The sequence below is a fragment of the Pelophylax lessonae genome (genome assembly GCF_965119305.1).
Source record: "Pelophylax lessonae genome assembly, chromosome: 12".
Lineage (NCBI taxonomy): Eukaryota > Metazoa > Chordata > Amphibia > Anura > Ranidae > Pelophylax > Pelophylax lessonae.
Window position 1 is genome coordinate 10,954,892 of NC_138779.1, and position 18,984 is coordinate 10,973,875.

Here is an 18,984-nt window from a genome sequence, read left to right on the forward strand (position 1 = left end):
TCAGTGCTGCATATTAGTCTCTCCTCATCAGTGTTGCCCATCAGTGCACATCAGTGAAGGAGAAAACTTACTTATTTTTTTTTTTTTAAATTCTGTTTATTAAGTTTAAGCACACAGAAAAACAAGGCCATAAGGGGCATACCCCGACCAACAGACAAACAACACAACCCCAGAAAACACCCACCCTAAACATCCCTCAACCACACTGCTCAGCACCTTCAATCAAGAAACAACATTAGAAAAGCAAACAAAGTCCTTGACAGGAACAAGTAGTCCCCGTTCTCTCTCCCCATGGTCCCACCAGAGTTCAGACCGTGTCAGGCTCAGAGGCCTGCTCGTCAACCGTGGATTTAGAATCCACCCAGACCCGCCAGACCTTTTGAAAACTTACTTATTTACAACATTTTATAACAGAAACCAAGAAAAACCTTTTTTTTTTTCAAATTTTTTTTATTTGTTTAGCAAAAAATAAAACCCCAGTAGTGATTAAAACCCACCAAAAGTAAGCTCTATCTGTCTTAAAAAAAAAAAGGTAAAACTTTTATGTGGGTACAGTGTTGCATGACCGTGCAATTGTCATTCAAAGTGTGAATGTGCTGAAAGTTGGCCTGGGCAGGAAGGGGGTGAAAGTGCCCAGTATTGAAGGGGTTAAAGTGGAACTCTAGGACCATTCTGTAATTTCTGTTGTGCAAAGGAAAAAAAAAAAGAAAAAGTGACTTCTGTGGCTATTGGAGCGGTGACTTTCATACACGAAAGCACTAGTGTCCTTATCCACCTCCTTTGTCCATTCACACCATGTGATCTACAGCGCTTCCAGAAAGTATTCACAGTGCTTCACTTTTTCCACATTTTGTTATGTCACAGCCTTATTCCAAAATGGATTAAATTCATTATTTTCCTCAAAATTCTACAAACAACTCCCCATAATGACAACATGAAAGAAGTTTGTTTGAAATCATTGTAATTTAAAAAAAAAAAAAAACGAATAAAAATCCCATGTACATAAGTATTCACACCCTTTGCTCAATACTTTGGTGAAGCTCCTTTGGCACCAATTACAGCCTCCAGTCTTTGAGTATGATGCTACAAGATTGGCACTCCTATTTTTGGGCAGTTTCTCCCATTCTTCTTTGCAGGACCTCTCAAGCTCCATCAGGTGGAATGGGGGAGGGTCGGTGTACAGACATTTTCAGATCTCTCCAGAGATGTTCAATCGGGTTCAAGTCAGGGCTCTGGCTGGGCCACTCAAGGACATTCACAGAGTTGTCCCGTAGCCTCTCCTTTGTTATCTTGGCTGTGTGCTTAGGGTCGTTGTCCTGTTGGAAGATGAACCTTCACCCCAGTCTGAGGTCCAGAGCTCTCTGGAGAAGGTTTTCATCAAGGATGTCTCTGTACATTGCTGCATTCATCTTTCCCTCCATCCTGACTAGTCTCCCAGTTCCTGCCGCTGAAAAACGTGGAAAAAGTGAAGCGCTGTGAATACTTTCCGGATGCACTGTATGAACCAATGACAGAACGTACTGCCATCTGTGTGGAGAGCAGGGGCAGATTACTAGAGCAGTGGTGGGTCAGAAGCACAGCGAGAGCCGTAGTGTCCAATGTGAATGATGAATCTTCTAGTAAAAATCTGTGATATGGACATGGGATAAACCCCGTCACAGGTAGCATTTTTTTTTTTTATATTAGAATTTTTTAATTATTCAAAACTAGAGTGCAGTGGAAATGCTAAAATTTCAATCCCGAGTGTCAGGCGGATAAGAGGAGACACTGGAATTCGGACACATTGCAGCTCACACTGTGATATTTGAATATTTGGCTTCTCTCCCACAAGTAATGACATCCTCATATCCCTTCATGTTGGTAAAATGTCCATCAAGCCTGGAGAGCGGCACAGTGATAGAACAACGGCATGGTGGTTAGTGTTGCTGACTTGTGACAGCCTATTCCTTTTTCTACACATATATACACTGTTCAAAAAAATGAAAGGAACACTTTGAAAACACATCAGATCTCAATGGGGAAAAATCTCATGATGGACATCCTATTCTGGTATGGACTGGGTAATGTGTTAGGATCTATACCGGTATGGACTGGGTAATGTGTTAGGATCTACACCGGTATGGACTGGGTAATGTGTTAGGCTCTATACCGGTATGGACTGGGTAATGTGTTAGGATCTATACTGGTATGGACTGGGTAATGTGTTAGGATCTATACTGGTATGGACTGGGTAATGTGTTAGGATCTATACTGGTATGGACTGGATAATGTGTTAGGATCTATACTGGTATGGACTGGGTAATGTGTTAGGATCTATACTGGTATGGACTGGGTAATGTGTTAGGATCTATACTGGTATGGACTGGGTAATGTGTTGGGATCTATAGTGATATGGACTGGGTAATGTGTTAGGATCTATACTGGTATGGACTGGATAATGTGTTAGGATCTATACCGGTATGGACTGGGTAATGTGTTAGGATCTATACTGGTATGGACTGGGTAATGTGTTAGGATCTATACTGGTATGGACTGGGTAATGTGTTAGGATCTATACTGGTATGGACTGGATAATGTGTTAGGATCTATACTGGTATGGACTGGGTAATGTGTTAGGATCTATACTGGTATGGACTGGGTAATATGTTAGGATCTATACTGGTATGGACTGGGTAATGTGTCAGGATCTATACTGGTATGGACTGGGTAATGTGTTAGGATCTATACTGGTATGGACTGGGTAATGTGTTAGGAAGAAAAGGATGTCACATTGTTTGATGGAAATGAAAATTATCATCCTACAGAGGGCTGAATTTAAAGACGCCCCGAAAATCAAAGTGAAAAAATGATGCAGCAGGCGAGTCCATTTTGATGAAATTTCATTGCAGCGACTCGGAATGGTCCTCAGTAGTTTGTATGGCCCCCACGTGCTTGTATGCATGCCTGACAATGTCAGGGCATGCTCCTAATGAGACGATGGATGGTGTCCTGGGGTATTTTCATCTCAGATCTGGACCAGGACGTCACTGAGCTCCTAAATAGACTGAGGTGCAACCTGGTGATGTCAGATGGACCGAAACATAATGTTCCAGGGGTGTTCTATTGGATTTAGGTCAGGCGAGCTTGGGGGCCATTGCATGGTATCAATTGCTTCATCCTCCAGGAACTGGCTGCATACTCTCACCACATGAGGCCGGGTATTGTCGTGCACCAAGAGGAACCCAGGACCCACTGCACCAGTGTAGGGTCTGACAATGGATCCAAGGATTTCATCCCGATACCTGATGGCAGTCAGGGTGCCATTGTCTAGCCTGTAGAGATCTGTGCGTCCCTCCATTGATATGCCTCCCCAGACCATCACCGACCCACCACCAAGCTGATAATGCTGAACGATGTTACAGGCAGCATAACGTTCTCCATGGCTTCTCCAGACCCTTTCACATCTGTCACATGTGCTCAGGGTGAACCTTCTCTCATCTGTGAAAAGCACAGGGCACCAGTGGAGGACCTGCCAAATCTGGTGTTCAATGGCAAATGCCAATCGAGCTCCCTGGTCATGGGCAGTGAGCACAGGGCCCACTAGAGGACGTCGGGCCCTCAGCCAACCCTAATGAAGTGTTTCTGATTGTTTGGTCAGAGACATTCACACCAGTGGTCTGCTGGAGGTCATTTTGTAGGGCTCTGGCAGTGCTCATCCTGTTCCTCCTTGCACAAAGGAGCAGATACCGGTCCTGCTGATGGGTTAAGGACCTTCTACGGCCCTGTCCAGCTCTCCTAGAGTAACTGCCTGTCTCCTGGAATCTCCTCCATGCTCTTGAGACTGTGCTGGGAGACACAGCAAACCTCCATCCTGGAGGAGTTGGATTGCCTGTGCAACCTCTATAGGGCCCAGGTATGGCCTCATGCTACCAGTAGTGACACTGACACCAGCCAAATGCAAAACTAGTGAAAAACAGTCAGAAAAGATGAGTAGGCAAAAAAAAAATGTCAGTGGCCTCCACCTGTAAAACCATTCCTGTTTTGGAGGCTGTCTCATTGTTGCCCATCTAGTGGACCTGTTGTTAATTTCATTAACACCAAAGCAGCTGAAACTAATTAACAACCTTTTCCGCTATCTAACTGAACAGATCAATATCCCAGGAGTTTATTTGACTTGATGCTATACTCTGATTAAAAAGTGTTCCTTTAATTTTTTTGAGCAGTGTATATATATATATATACACATATACACAGTGCCTTGCAAAAGTATTCGGCCCCCTTGAACTTTGCGACCTTTTGCCACATTTCAGGCTTCAAACATAAAGATATAAAACTGTAATTTTTTGTGAAGAATCAACAACAAGTTGGACACAATCATGAAGTGGAATGAAATTTATTGGATATTTCAAACTTTAACAAATAAAAAACTGAAAAATTGGGCGTGCAAAATTATTCAGCCCCTTTACTTTCAGTGCAGCAAACTCTCTCCAGAAGTTCAGTGAGGATCTCTGAATGATCCAATGTTGACCTAAATAACTAATGATGATAAATAGAATCCACCTGTGTGTAATCAAGTCTCCGTATAAATGCACCTGCACTGTGATAGTCTCAGAGGTCTTTTTAAAGCGCAGAGAGCATCATGAAGAACAAGGAACACACCAGGTAGGTCCGAGATACTGTTGTGGAGAAGTTTAAAGCCGGATTTGGATACAAAAAAGATTTCCCAAGCTTTAAACATCCCAAGGAGCACTGTGCAAGCGATAATATTGAAATGGAAGGAGTATCAGACCACTGCAAATCCACGAAGACCTGGCCGTCCCTCTAAACTTTCAGCTCATACAAGGAGAAGACTGATCAGAGATGCAGCCAAGAGGCCCATGATCACTCTGGATGAACTGCAGAGATCTACAGCTGAGGTGGGAGACTCTGTCCATAGGACAACAATCAGTCGTATACTGCACAAATCTGGCCTTTATGGAAGAGTGGCAAGAAGAAAGCCATTTCTTAAAGATATCCATAAAAAGTGTCGTTTAAAGTTTGCCACAAGCCACCTGGGAGACACCAAACATGTGGAAGAAGGGGCTCTGCTCAGATGAAACCAAAATCAAACTTTTTGGCAACAATGCAAAACGTTATGTTTGGCGTAAAAGCAACACAGCTCATCACCCTGAACACACCATCCCCACTGTCAAACATGGTGGTGGCAGCATCATGGTTTGGGCCTGCTTTTCTTCAGCAGGGACAGGGAAGATGGTTAAAATTGATGGGAAGATGGATGGAGCCAAATACAGGACCATTCTGGAAGAAAACCTGATGGAGTCTGCAAAAGATCTGAGACTGGGACGGAGATTTGTCTTCCAACAAGACAATGATCCAAAACATAAAGCAAAATCTACAATGGAATGGTTCACAAATAAACATATCCAGGTGTTAGAATGGCCAAGTCAAAGTCCAGACCTGAATCCAATCAAGAATCTGTGGAACGAACTGAAAACTGCTGTTCACAAACGCTCTCCATCCGACCTCACTGAGCTCGATCTGTTTTGCAAGGAGGAATGGGCAAAAATTTCAGTCTCTCGATGTGCAAAACTGATAGAGACACACACCAAGCGACTTACAGCTGTAATCGCAGCAAAAGGTGGAGCTACAAAGTATTAACTTAAGGGGGCTGAATAATTTTGCACGCCCAATTTTTCAGTTTTTTATTTGTTAAAAAAGTTTGAAATATCCAATAAATTTCGTTCCACTTCATGATTGTGTCCCACTTGTTGATTCTTCACAAAAAATTACAGTTTTATATCTTTATGTTTGAAGCCTGAAATGTGGCAAAAGGTCAAAAAGTTCAAGGGGGCCGAATACTTTCGCAAGTCACTGTGTGTGTATATATATATATATATATATACACACACACACACGTATATGAGCCAAAGGTGTGCAGACAGCACCAAAGAAATATACTGTAGTTTAAAGAGTAACTCCACCTTTGTTGAGAAAAATCCCCTCCCTTCTGGGTGATCTACATATATTGCAGGGAATGTAACACGCTTTGTTACAGATTCCTACTTTTTGTTATTCTGAAGAAATAGCTGTTTGTTTCTCTGTGTCCATGGGGAATGGGAGTGGCTTTATAATTATAAATCAGCTGCTGCACCTGCAGGGTTCTAATTAGGGAAGTGGCAGGGTCTGTATCACTTTGGACATCATTACTCTCTGGGAGTATCTCACCAAAAATTTAATTTAATTTTTTTTGCAGAGGATGCCCAAAATCTGACTTAGTGCAGACTTCTGGGAACATCAGTCAGCCAATCACACAAGCAGGGACTTTTGGGAACATCAGTCAGCCAATCACACAAGCAGGGACTTCTGGGAACATCAGGCAGCCAATCACACAAGCAGGAATATACATTTCTGGGGGGATGTTCTGTACACCATCTGGGGGGGGGGGGGGATTTCTAACAGCAGCCCTGTTTGTAAGACATACAATTTTCAGCTCTTACTGAAAAGTTTGGAGACCCCCCCTGATCTAAATCCTGACATTTTCATTCCAGGAACGAAGCGACGAGTTGCACAGAAGATCAGCATGAAAAGCCGCCAGAATTGAAGTTTGACAACAGAACGTTGAACCTGCTCAGTGATGATGTGTTGCTGAAAAGCAAAGACTATTACAGGTTGAAGCAGAATCTCTCGTCCTGGAAGGGGCTAAACACATAAAGGGGCTTCACAATCAACTCCTTCCCAGTTGTCTGATGAAACAAGTGCAAGATGATACTGAAACTGGACAGTGTAAAGTCTGGTGCAGCTGTGCAGAGAAACCAATCAGCTTCCAGCTTTTAGCCCTTGTTCACACTGAACGCGGGTTTATGAAATCGTGTGAGTTCAGCTAAACTTGCACAATTTCAAAACCCGCATTTCAGTGCGGCTTGGGGGGGGGCGATTTGAAAGACATCGGTGCGGGTTCATGCATAGACATCTATTAAAATTGTCCCCGAAGTCGCCAAAAGTAGTGCAGGAACTCATTTTGGAAATCGATGTGGCGCTGCACCGATTGGGACAGTGCCGTTGCCGGCAACAGGCTGCGATTTGGCAAACGATTTTCTATGTCAAATCACACCGATGTGAACGGGGGGCTTATTGCCAAAGCTTAAAGCGGAGTTCCAGCCTTTTCACTCACCTGTCCAACGATGCGGCCGCCCGAAGCCTCGATCCTCTTCCCTCTGGTCTCGGCGGCGCCGGCATCACTGCTGTGGGCACCCGGCTGTGACAGTTTGCGGCTTCACAGCCAGGAACCCACTGTGCATGCGCGAGTCGCGCTGCGCGTCTTGATTGGCCGGCAATCTTCTGGGACCTCTGACATGTCCCAGAAGATTGCAGGGAGGGAGGGGGAGAGGAGAACTTCCGTTCAGGGCACCGCGGCGCTCCGAGAGGAAGTGGGAGCGGGTACCTGTCAAAACTAGGTACCCGCTCCCCCCCAAAAAAATGACATGCCAAATGTGGCATGTCAGGGGGTTAGAATACCTAAAGCGGAAGTTCCACTTTTGGGTGGAACTCTGCTTTAATTGAACAAGCTGAAGTTAGAAGCTGATTGGCTACCATGGACAGCTGCACCAGATTCTTAGTGCTCCAGTTTTAGTAAACCTCCCTCTATGACTGTCCACTGTATAAGCTTCTCATCAGTTGGATGAGAATCGGTTACAACTGGGCTTACTTATAAGCTCCTCCTCTTTACTTTGACTTGGCCTGAGACTTTTGGGTTCAGTGTTGGGGTCAGAGGTCATCCAACATCAGGCAGTTGCTCCCCCGTCAACCCCCGGACCTCACACACGTTTATTCAGCATATCAGTGTGCACATTTGTACTGTACCAATTGGGCCAAAAACAAATGTTCTTCAGGCTGTTTCCTCTTTTGAACAAATGCTCTTTTGACCCCATTCACACTTGTGCGACTTTGTACATCAAAGTTGCATGACAAGTCATACCCCATGTTTTCCAATGATAACCATTCATTTATGTGCAACTTGAAAGTAGTTCATGCACTACTTGGTTTGACTTTCATGCAACTTTTGGGGTTAACATTGAAGTCTATGGCCCTTAAGTTGCATGACAAGTCATACCCCATGTTTTCCAATGATAACCATTCATTTATGTGCGACTTTAAAGTAGTTCATGCACTACTTTGGTCTGACTTTCATGCAACTTGAGGGCCATAGACCCTCAAAAATTGTATGAAAGTCGTACCTGAATGTTTTACATGCAACAGTGGGTCCGACTTTGCAGAGGGAAAAGTCACATCCATCCAACGTTGTGCGATTTTGGAGTTGTAAAAGTGTGAATGGAGCCTTTATTATGGGCAGCAGTAAAATACTTGTCTATAAAAACTCCATTCAAAAGGCAGGAAGAGGAAAGTTGTGTCAGTTGCTCAGTAGTAACGGTAGTCTAGGGATAACTTGCATCGGTTTCCTGAGATGACTTGGAAAGCCAGAATTCAGAAGAAGGAAGTTTTCATGTATGTAGAGCACATTTTCCTTCCTCATGTTGTCTCTGTACCCAGCAGCCTCAGGAAGATCGCCTCTATGAAAGGCTCTTGTGTTCCTATAAAGTTGGTTTGAAAAATTTACTTTTTATCTAAACGGTGACTGTCATGCTGCACAGATGAATCTTCCGATTCTATAAAGTGTTATTAAAACCCTTCTTGGAAAAAATAAAATGAAGCTGCACACCTTTTATGAATATTGGTTTTCTGTGGGTGGGAAGTATAATGAGCTTTTACAGGTCCGGTCATAACACAGCTAAGGGAGATCTTACTCTGCCGGGCACCCCCAGCACTGAGGTCTCCTGAGTGAATTGTGGCGGGGAAGGAAAAACCTCTGCGCTGTTCCGTATACACTACTGACCGTTGAACTCTGCTTTACATACTCCTAATGCTGCCCTCTATGTTACTAATGACCTTTGAACTCTTCAAAACTTTCTACTGACCTCTGTGTAACCTACAACTGACCCCTGCCCTGTGTCTGACATGCCACTACCCTCTGGGTAACTTGCTAACCCCTGATCCATGCTTTACTTAAGAATTACTGCCGAGCTCTGCATTACATTGAGCTGTGAGTTACACGCTACTGACCCTTAAACACCGCGTCACATGCTGCTGACCCCTAAACTGTGTGGTATATGCTGAAGCCCTCTTCACTACTTACTACAGACCTAAACACTGTGTTGATTACACCTTACCACTGAGCTCTGCATTACTATTGACCTCTGAGTTACATGCTACTGACCCCATGCACTGTGTGTTAAATACCACTACCCTCTATGCAACTTCCTACTGGACTCTAAACTCTGCATTACACACTACTGGCCCCTGAGCTCTTTGTCACATACTACTGACCCCTGCACTGTGTGTTACATGCCACTGCACTCTGCAATACTTACTACTAACCCCGGAGCTCTGCATCACATACTACCAACCTCTGCCCGCACAAGCCACTTTACTCTGCACTACTCACTGCTAACCCCTAAGCTCTGTGTCACAGACACTGTACAGGGGTCAGTAGTATTACATGCCACTGCCCTACTTACTGATCCCTGAACACTGCATTAAATACTACTTGTCTCTAAATGACATCTGCACTGTGTATTGCATGCCACTGACCTCTGCGCTACTTGCTGACCCCTGAGCTCTGCGTCACATACTACCAACCCCTGCCCTGTGCATACAAGCCACTTCACTCTGCACTACTCACTACTAACGCCGAAGCTCTGTGTCACATACTACTGACCCCTGCATGGTCTATTACATGCCACTGCCCTACTTACTGACCCCTGAACACTACATCAAATACTACTGATCCCTAAATTACATGCTACTGACCTCTGCACTATGTATTGCATGCCACTGACCTCTGCGCTACTTACTGACCCCTGAGCTCTGTCCGACCCCTGCACTGTGTATTATATTCCTCTGTATTACTTACTACTAACCCCTGAGCTCTGCATCACATACTACCAACCCCTGCACTGTGCATACAAGCCACTTCACTCTGCACTACTCACTACTAACCTCTAATCTCTGTGTCACATACTACCGACCCCTGCACTGTGTATTATGTGCCACTGCCCTACTAACTGACCCCTGAACACTGCATCAAATACTACTGACCTCTGTTCTGTGTATTACATGCCACTAACCTCTGCACTGTGCATTAGATGCCACTGACCTCTGCACTGTGTATTACATACCACTAACCGCTGCACTGTGTATTACATACCACTGACTGCGCTACTTATGGACCCCTGAGCTCTGTGTCACATACTACTGACCCCTGCACTGTGTATTACATGCCACTGCCCTCTGCATTACTTACTATTAACCCCTGAACACTGTGTAACATGCTACTGACCCCTGCACTGTGTATACGTGCCACTGCCCTCTGCAATACTTACTACTAACCCCTGAACACTGTGTCACATGCTACTGACCCCTGCACTGTGTATTACATACCACTAACCGCTGCACTGTGTATTAGATGCCACTGACCTCTGCACTGTGTATTACATACCACTGACCTCTGCACTACTTATGGACCCCTGAGCTCTGTGTCACATACTACTGACCCCTGCACTGTGTATACGTGCCACTGCCCTCTGCACTACTGACTTACTGACCCCTGAACACTGTCACATGCTACTGACCCCTGCACTGTGTTGCTACTGACCCCTGCACAATGCTACATACCACTTGCCCTCTGCACTATTTACTACTGATCCTAAACTTTGCATTGCACACTACTGATCCCTGAGCTCTTTGTCACATACTACTGACCCCTGCACTGTGCATTACACGCCACTGCCCTACTTACTGACCCCTGAACTCTTCAAACCTTCCTTACTTTTAAATGGGTCTTGCTAGTAGGTGATCTACTTAAAAAAAGTGACCTCTGACCTCCCCCACATTGTTCAGGTAGATCTCCCCCCTCCTCCGGGGTTACACAAATGATGGAAGTTTTGTAACGTTCCATATGGATTCATAATAATAAAACCTCATCATACATTCAGAATGTGAAGATAAAACAGCGGCTGTGTACAGATATAAATGTAACAATATAATTTTATTGTAAAGTCATTATATTATGCGCTAATATTTACAGAAGCAGAAAGAACAGAAATGACAGGAGAGAGGAGTACAGACATGGCGGGGGAAAAAACTTCTAATCATAGAAAATGAATTCTAAAAAAACTTGACTTTGGGCAAAAAATAAATAAACAAAGAAGTGCTATTTTAGACAGAGGAGGGTTAGAACCTCTGGTGGCTTTTTATCGCTTGATCCCCTTTGGGGACGATTTCCTCTCCTCCCATTTCTAAAGAGAATTTCTAAGAGAAGAAGATTCCTTTTTTTTTTATTTTGCTGCCCGGGTCCTCCGAGGGATCACCCTCCCCCTTCTGTCTTGGCCTGGGTGTGGTACGGTGTCACCTGGACAGGAAGTGAACAACATCTCCCAAATGGAGTCACAATAATTACCTGGCAGAGTTTCTAACCCTCTCCTAGTCCATATTGGCAGAATTTTGGGCTTTAAAAGATGACAGAAATAAAACACAATCCACGACTGGATGGTAGAAAGGTGATTTTATTGGCACCCTGTTCTCTCCCAGTAACCAATGGAATTGGCCGGTTTTTCATTAAAAAGTGATGAAATGTGTATCTGACATTTGATTGTCTACAGGAAGATCACAAGCAGAGTAAAGTGCACCGGTCACGTGTACACGGCTGTGGCAGCCATGTTGTGTGATGATGTAACACTCGGCAACACAAAGAAACAAGCTATTACTATCCAGGAAAACACACAGCTGACATTTATTTTACCTTCATTGTGTTTGATACAATACAATGCTGCCAGATTCAGCAGGCTTTTCACAGTGCTGCCGAGTGGGACGTACAAATCCCCCCCCAAATATCGGGCTCTTCAGAAATGAAAAGATAGCAGCAGAAGATGAACCAGAGACCCTCTGCGTCACTTTATTCACATTTACCAAAAAAAAACTGCCTGTGCTGGTGAGGGGCCCTTTAATTAAAACCAAACTGTGCTTCTCAAAGAGAGCGGTGGAGGAAAAGTATGGAATGGTTCAGGCGTGGTTCATAGACACTTTGTGCAGCACCTCCTGAGACACTGAAGATTCTCTACAAGCCTACAGATATGGACAGCAGAGGGCGCAGCTGAGTGTAGTGGTTATAATAAACATTGATATAGACCAGCAGCCTCCACACTGCAGCCCTTTCCTTGCCTTTATCTGGCCCTTGAGGCACTGTTCCATCCACTGACACCAACAATGGGGCACTATTCTTCCCACTAACACCATAAAAAGGCTGCAATTCCCCCACTGACACCAACAATGGGGCACTATTAATTCTATTGACACCAACAATAGGGCATAATTCCCCCCACTAACACCAATGAAGGGGGCACAATTCCTCTCAATGACACCAAGGAGGCACTATTGCTCCCACTGATACCAACAATCGGGCATAATTCCTTCCAATGACACCAACAATTCTTCCCACTAACACCATAAAAAGGGTGCAATTCCTCCCACTGACACCAATAATGGGGCACAATTCCTCCCACTGACACCAATGATGGGGCACTATTCCTCCCACTGATACCAATAATGGGGCACTATTCCTCCCACTGACACCAATGATGGGGCACTATTCCTTCCACTGACACCAATGATGGGATACTATTCCTCCCACTGACACCAATGATGGGACACTATTCCTCCCACTGACACCAATGATGGGGGACTATTCCTTCCACTGACACCAATGATGGGATACTATTCCTCCCACTGACACCAATGATGGGATACTATTCCTCCCACTGACACCAATGATGGGACACTATTCCTCCCACTGACACCAATAATGGGGCATTATTCTTCCAACTGACTCAAATGATGGGGCACTATTCCTTCCACTGACACCAATGATGGGACACTATTCCTCCCACTGACACCAATAATGGGGCATTATTCTTCCAACTGACTCAAATGATGGGGCACTATTCCTTCCACTGACACCAATGATGGGGCACTATTCCTCCCACTGACACCAGTGATGGAGCACTATTCCTTCCACTGACACCAATGATGGGGCACTATTCCTCCCACTGACACCAATGATGGGGCACTATTTCTCCCACTGACAACAATGATGGGGCACTATTCCTCCCACTGACACCAACAAAGGGGCCCCAATGACATCAATGATGTGGTGCAATTCTTCCCACTGACACCCAATGATGGAGGCCCAATGTCATTAACGATGGGGTGTAATTACTCCCACTCACACCAACAGTTGCCCAATGACACCCATGATGGGGCACGATTCCTCCCACTGACACCAACAATAGGGCCCAATGACATCAACAATAGGGTACAATTCCTCCCAACTGACACCCAACAATGGGGCCAAATGACATCAATAGCAGGGTGCAATTCCCCTCAATGACAGCAACATTGGGACCCAATGACACCCATAATGGGGCTCAGTTTCTCCCACTCAACAAGCTATGGGGCATTATTTTCTCCCCACTGACATTGGGACCTTTTCTACTCCCAATGGCCACAGTCCGGCCCCCCCACCCCCAAACTCCTCAGGACAGTAAAGTGGCCCTTTGCTCAGAAAGTTTGGAGACCCCTGACCTAGAGGATCTTCAGTTTCTCAGGAGGCGCTGCACTAAAGTGTCTTGGAACTACGCCTGAGCCGCATGTATACTTCAATGTTCTTAACAACCCCTACATGCAGATGCGCCCTCTGCTGCCGGAAAAAAAAAAAAAAAAGCCCTTGCTGTAGGTGTCGGCCATTTATATATCTCTTGATACCTGGCTGAAAAACTCCCAGAGATGGCATTGCTCCATCGTACCTGGTTGCCAAGACACTCCCAGCCAATAGGAACCCCCATTCGCATGTGCTCACCCCCCCCCCCCCCCCTTTTGCAATAGCTCTGAGCCGAGTGAAGCTGCAACCACAGATGGAGGCCCACACATGTGCAGGGGATGCAGAGCTTGTTCCTGTGATAGCGGGGGTGGGAAGTAACAGCTGGACAGGATGATTCCACCGCTGGGAGTTCTTCAGCCAGGCTTCAGGAGGTTCATAAATGGCCCAAATCTATCCAACCTCAGGCAAAGCTGCAGAGTTTGTTTTTATCTGCAGGCCCCCCCCCAATACCTGCAATAGGCGGTTCTTGGCAAAGGTGAACCAACCCTTTAAATGTAAAAGTTTTCACCCCAAACTGCAGCGACACGAAGGCAGCGATTATAGGTTACGGTGCCATGCAGCCGTCTTTACTGCAATCAGCTGACTGATACCCTTTACTAAATGTTTTCTACTTATATGTGACAGCGACAGGAAACCCGGTCCTAGAGTCACTCCACCGCAGACTGTGCTGTCACCACCGCCACTATAATATAACAAAGAGATATAAATAGCAAATAAAACGTAAGTGCTACAAATAGGACGTCCCAGGATCCATTCACAAACGCTCGGTTCACACAGGCGGAGCCAAACAGGCCGATGATCCGCATTTTTACTGCCCACCTCCAAATCAGCAAGGGGGCCAGAGGGGGGAGCATACACTGCCAAAGCCAGACATGTCAAGTCTGACCACTAGAAGCCGAGTACCGCCCACTAAAGTCAACCGCACGGCACCGCCGCTACGGGGGTTTGGCACGGTAGTTGAATGTTAAAATCCCCACTGGGGGTCCAAAGAAAAAAAAAAAAGCCTGTGACTTCGTTTCTAAACCACCCCCGAAAAAGCTATCCACTGCAAACCATTGTTCAGAGGGGCGCCTGTGTGAACCTAAAAAAGTGGAGCAAACAAAAAAATTAGGCCGTTGTCCATGGCAACCAAATGAGGCTTTATTAACCCTTAAAGACAAAACTTTATTATATATATATATATATATATATATATTTTTAATTCTGGATGGAGCAGAGAGGAATTAGATTACCTGTCAGGTTTTTATTGCCGTCTGTGTCGCCGTTAGAGAGATTACGGTTTACCATTTTAAGAGAAAATAAAAGTAAATCCCACATCATGGGTTGCGCCCAGAACAGGAAAAGAGGGAAAATCTTCAAATGGGGACACTAGTTCTGGGGATCTGCGGGGTCCCAAGAAATTCCCTCAATTAGCAGGGATTTCCTCTCACTTTCTGTTTTGGCTATGGGAGAGGAAGTGAAGGGAAAAGCCCCCCAACGAGACAGACAGACAGGGTAAATCCCCCCCCCCCGACGAGGGAGGAAGAGAAAATTCCCCCAAACGAGACCGTTAGTAAATCCCCCACCAACAAGACAGGAAGTAAAAAGGAAATCCCCCCCCCCCCCCCCAACAATGAGACTGGAAGTAAAGTGAAAATCCCAACAAGAAGACAGGAAGTGAAGGGAATTCCCCCCCCCCCCAACAATGGGACAGGAAGGGAAAGGAAATCCCCCCCCCCCCAACAATGGGACAGGAAAGGAAGTGAAATCTCCCCAGCGGGACAGGAAGTGAAGGGAAATCCCCTCCCCCAACAATGGGACAGGAAAGGAAGTGAAATCTCCCCAGCGGGACAGGAAGTGAAGGGAAATCCCCTCCCCCCCCAACAATGGGACAGGAAGTGAAGGGAAATCCCCTCCCCCCCCCCAACAATGGGACAGGAAGTGAAGGGAAATCCCCTCCCCCCCCAACAAGGGGACAGGATGAGAAGGGAAAGCCCCTCCCCCCCAACAATGGGACAGGAAGTGAAGGGAAATCCCCTCCCCCCCCAACAAGGGGACAGGATGAGAAGGGAAATCCCCTCCCCCCAACAACGGGACAGGAAGTGAAGGGAAATTTCGCCAATGGTACACAGAGGGCAAAAAGTAAACTGACCGGAGTTATAACCCTCCCTTACTCTATCCAAAATTAAAAATAAAAAAAAGTTTTGCCCATTGCTCTACTTTAAAGGGGGGGGGGGATTCTTTTCCCCACAACAAACAAATGCTTTATTTTTTACAAAAAGAAAATAGAAGTGTTACTGGTTTTCTTTGAAGGATCCATTTTTCTCCACTTTTCATAAATAAGTTCTCAGGTTTACAAGTGCAAATTAAAGAATAAAAGCCGACTTCTGATTGGTTGCTCCAGGCTCAGGCCTTCCCTTTTCATTTGCCCCGTGTCATTCAATAAAACACAAAACACTGGGATCAATCTTTGGTCTTTTTTTTACCCTCATACATTCCAGACTCCGGATTCTGCGTCTGCGGCGTGACTGAGATTGCAAACAATCATCAGCAACGCAGCAAAAAATAAATAAAAATGAGAGCGATGATGGGAATTAGAAGGGAGGGGTCACCACTTGCCTGTAAAAGTGCATCATCCAGGCCTGGCCTTTCCCCCCCTCGCTTTAACAGTATGCGTTAAATGTGTGCCAACTAGAGCTGCACGACTCTGGATAAAATGAGAATCACAATTTTTTTGCTTGGAATAAAGATCACGATTCTCTCACAATCCTGGGTGAAAAATTATGTTTCAATTAACACAAAAAAAAAAAAAAACTGGGCTAATTTTATGGTTTATTTTTAAAATTAATTGAAGTGTATTTTTCCCCCCAAAAAAAATTAATTTTAAAAGACCGCTGCGCAAATACATAAAATATTTCAATGATCGCCATTTTATTCTATAGGGTGGGTCTCTGCTAGAAAATTTATATTTATATATATATATATATATACACACACACATAAATATATATATATATATATATATATATATATATATATATATATATATATATATATATATATATATATATATATATATATATATATATATATATATATATATATATATATATTTTTTTTTTTTATTACACACACTGGGCAAATGCATAAAATATTGCAACAATCGCCATTTTATTCTATAGGGTCTCTGCTATAAAAAAAGTGTATATATATATATACACACACACTTTTTTTTATAGCAGAGACCCTATAGAAGAAAATGGGGATTCTTGCAATATTTTATGTATTTGCCCAGTATATATATATATAATGTTTGGGTGTTCCAAGTAATTTTCTAGAACAAAAAATACAGATAACATGTAAGCAACAAATGTCAGAAAAAGGTTTAGTCTTTAAGTGGTTAAACTGCCCTCATTTACAGACCAAAGTTAATCCCTTTGATCTAAAAGAACCAAATGATACAATGTCTCTTTTTATCTTTCAGCACTGAGCAATTGCTTTTTTTTTTTTTTTACTTTTTGACAGCGCTGCACTGAATCGTGGAAATGCCGGTGTTCTATCAGAATACCGCTAGCTATCAGATTCTGCAACCGCAAGGGACGACCGGATGAGAAAAAACTGCGCATGCGTTCCAACATGGCCGCTATGCGTTCCAATAGGTTTCCTAATGTGACAGAGCAGCGGCGGACATCTTCTTACACCAACGCAAGTCTTGAATTTTACATTTATTTTAGCGGTAAACTGACCTTATATACTGAATACCAGTATTACATTTCTATTATTATTATAATATAGTAAATCTAGTGAGAAACCTGCAGGCAGAAGGTGGCGACGGCCATCTTGGTACACCCAGCACTGCTCAGCGACAAACTGATTATATAGTGAAATAGACTCACTCGTGGGGAAATAGTCTATAACAGTGGTCCTCAGGGCCCACTAACAGGCCAGATTTGCAGGATAACTGAAATCCATCCCAGGTGATATAATTTGCTGCTCAGTGATTGCAGTATTCTATTCTGCATCTCCCCAAGGTAATACTTAAAATCTGGCCTGTTAGTGGGCCCCGAGGACCGGAGTTGAGGACCACTGGTCTATAAGGTAAGCTTACTGCTAAAATCAGTCTGAAATTCAGGAGTTGCGCGAGTGTAAGAAGATGTCCGCTGCCGGTTCATGTTCTGTCACATTAGGAAAAGCTATTGGAGCGCATGCGCAGTACGTTTTCTCATACCAGCGTCACTTCCGGTTGCATAATCTGATAGGTAGTGGTATTCTGATAGAACACCGGATTAGGATCGTGAGGGGGGGCGCAGGTCAAATCGAGATTGCGTTTTTCTTTTTTTTTTAAACCATTAACCACTTAAGCCCCGGAGGATTTTCCTGCTAAAAGACCAGGGGGTATTTTGCGATTCGGCACTGCGTGACTTTAACGGACAATTGCGCGGTCGTGCGACGCTGTACCTAAACGAATTTGACGTCCTTTTTTTTCCCACAAACAGAGCTTTCTTTTGGTGGTATTTGATCACCTGTGCGATTTTTTGATCATGCGCTATAAACAAAAAAAGAGCGACAATTTTGCAAAAATAACAATATTTTTCACATTTTTTTATATGAAATTCCCCAAAAAAAAAATGTAAAAATCAAAATTTAACATTTTTGGCCAATTTGTTTTATCCTACCTATGTTTGGTAAAAAAAAAAAAAATCGCAAAAAGCGTATTTTGATTGGTTTGCGCAAAAGTTATCGCGTTTACTAACAAAGGGAAAGATTTTTGTCATTTTTGTTGTTTTTTTTTTTAACGCGTAATGGCGGCGATCTGCGATTTTTTTTGCGGTACTGCGACATTGGGGCGGACAGATCGGACCCTTGACTGACATTTTCGACACTTTTGGGGTTACCAGTGACATTTCTACAGTAATCAGTGCTATACATATGCACTGTTACTGTAAAAATACACTGGCAGTGAAGGGGTTAACTTTATTTGGGAGGGAGGGGCTGTGTGTGTCCCTAGGGGCGTGATTCTTACTGTGATTGGCTGTGGCTCTAGCTGTAAGGACACTGATCAACGGATCTACATAGTAGATCCGTGTAATCAGTGTCTTTACAGCGAGGAGAATGACAGGCAGCTTGTTTACACAAGCTGCCTGACATTCTCCCTCTTCCCCCGACGATCGCCGAGTGGCCGGCGGACATCGGGTCCGCTGGTCACACGCGCGGGGGGGGTGCGTGACCGCGCGGGAGCGCGCCTCCGCGGGCGCGCG

At 44.4% G+C, this 18,984-nt stretch overlaps 1 protein-coding gene across 2 annotated transcripts in view; it reads left to right on the forward strand.

Moving 5' to 3' along the window:
• The window catches only part of RNF207 (ring finger protein 207), a gene marked incomplete at its 5' end in the record, with an annotated part of 137,641 nt that extends 130,906 nt beyond the window's left edge, over positions 1–6,735 (forward strand). For both annotated transcript variants that reach the window (XM_082273313.1, XM_082273314.1), the window contains one exon: positions 6,528–6,735. In XM_082273313.1, coding sequence (XP_082129439.1) covers positions 6,528–6,690 — 163 coding nt within the window. In that variant the 3' untranslated portion in view covers positions 6,691–6,735. The remainder of the gene's footprint in view (positions 1–6,527) is intronic.
• Between the last annotated feature and the right edge of the window lie 12,249 nt (positions 6,736–18,984).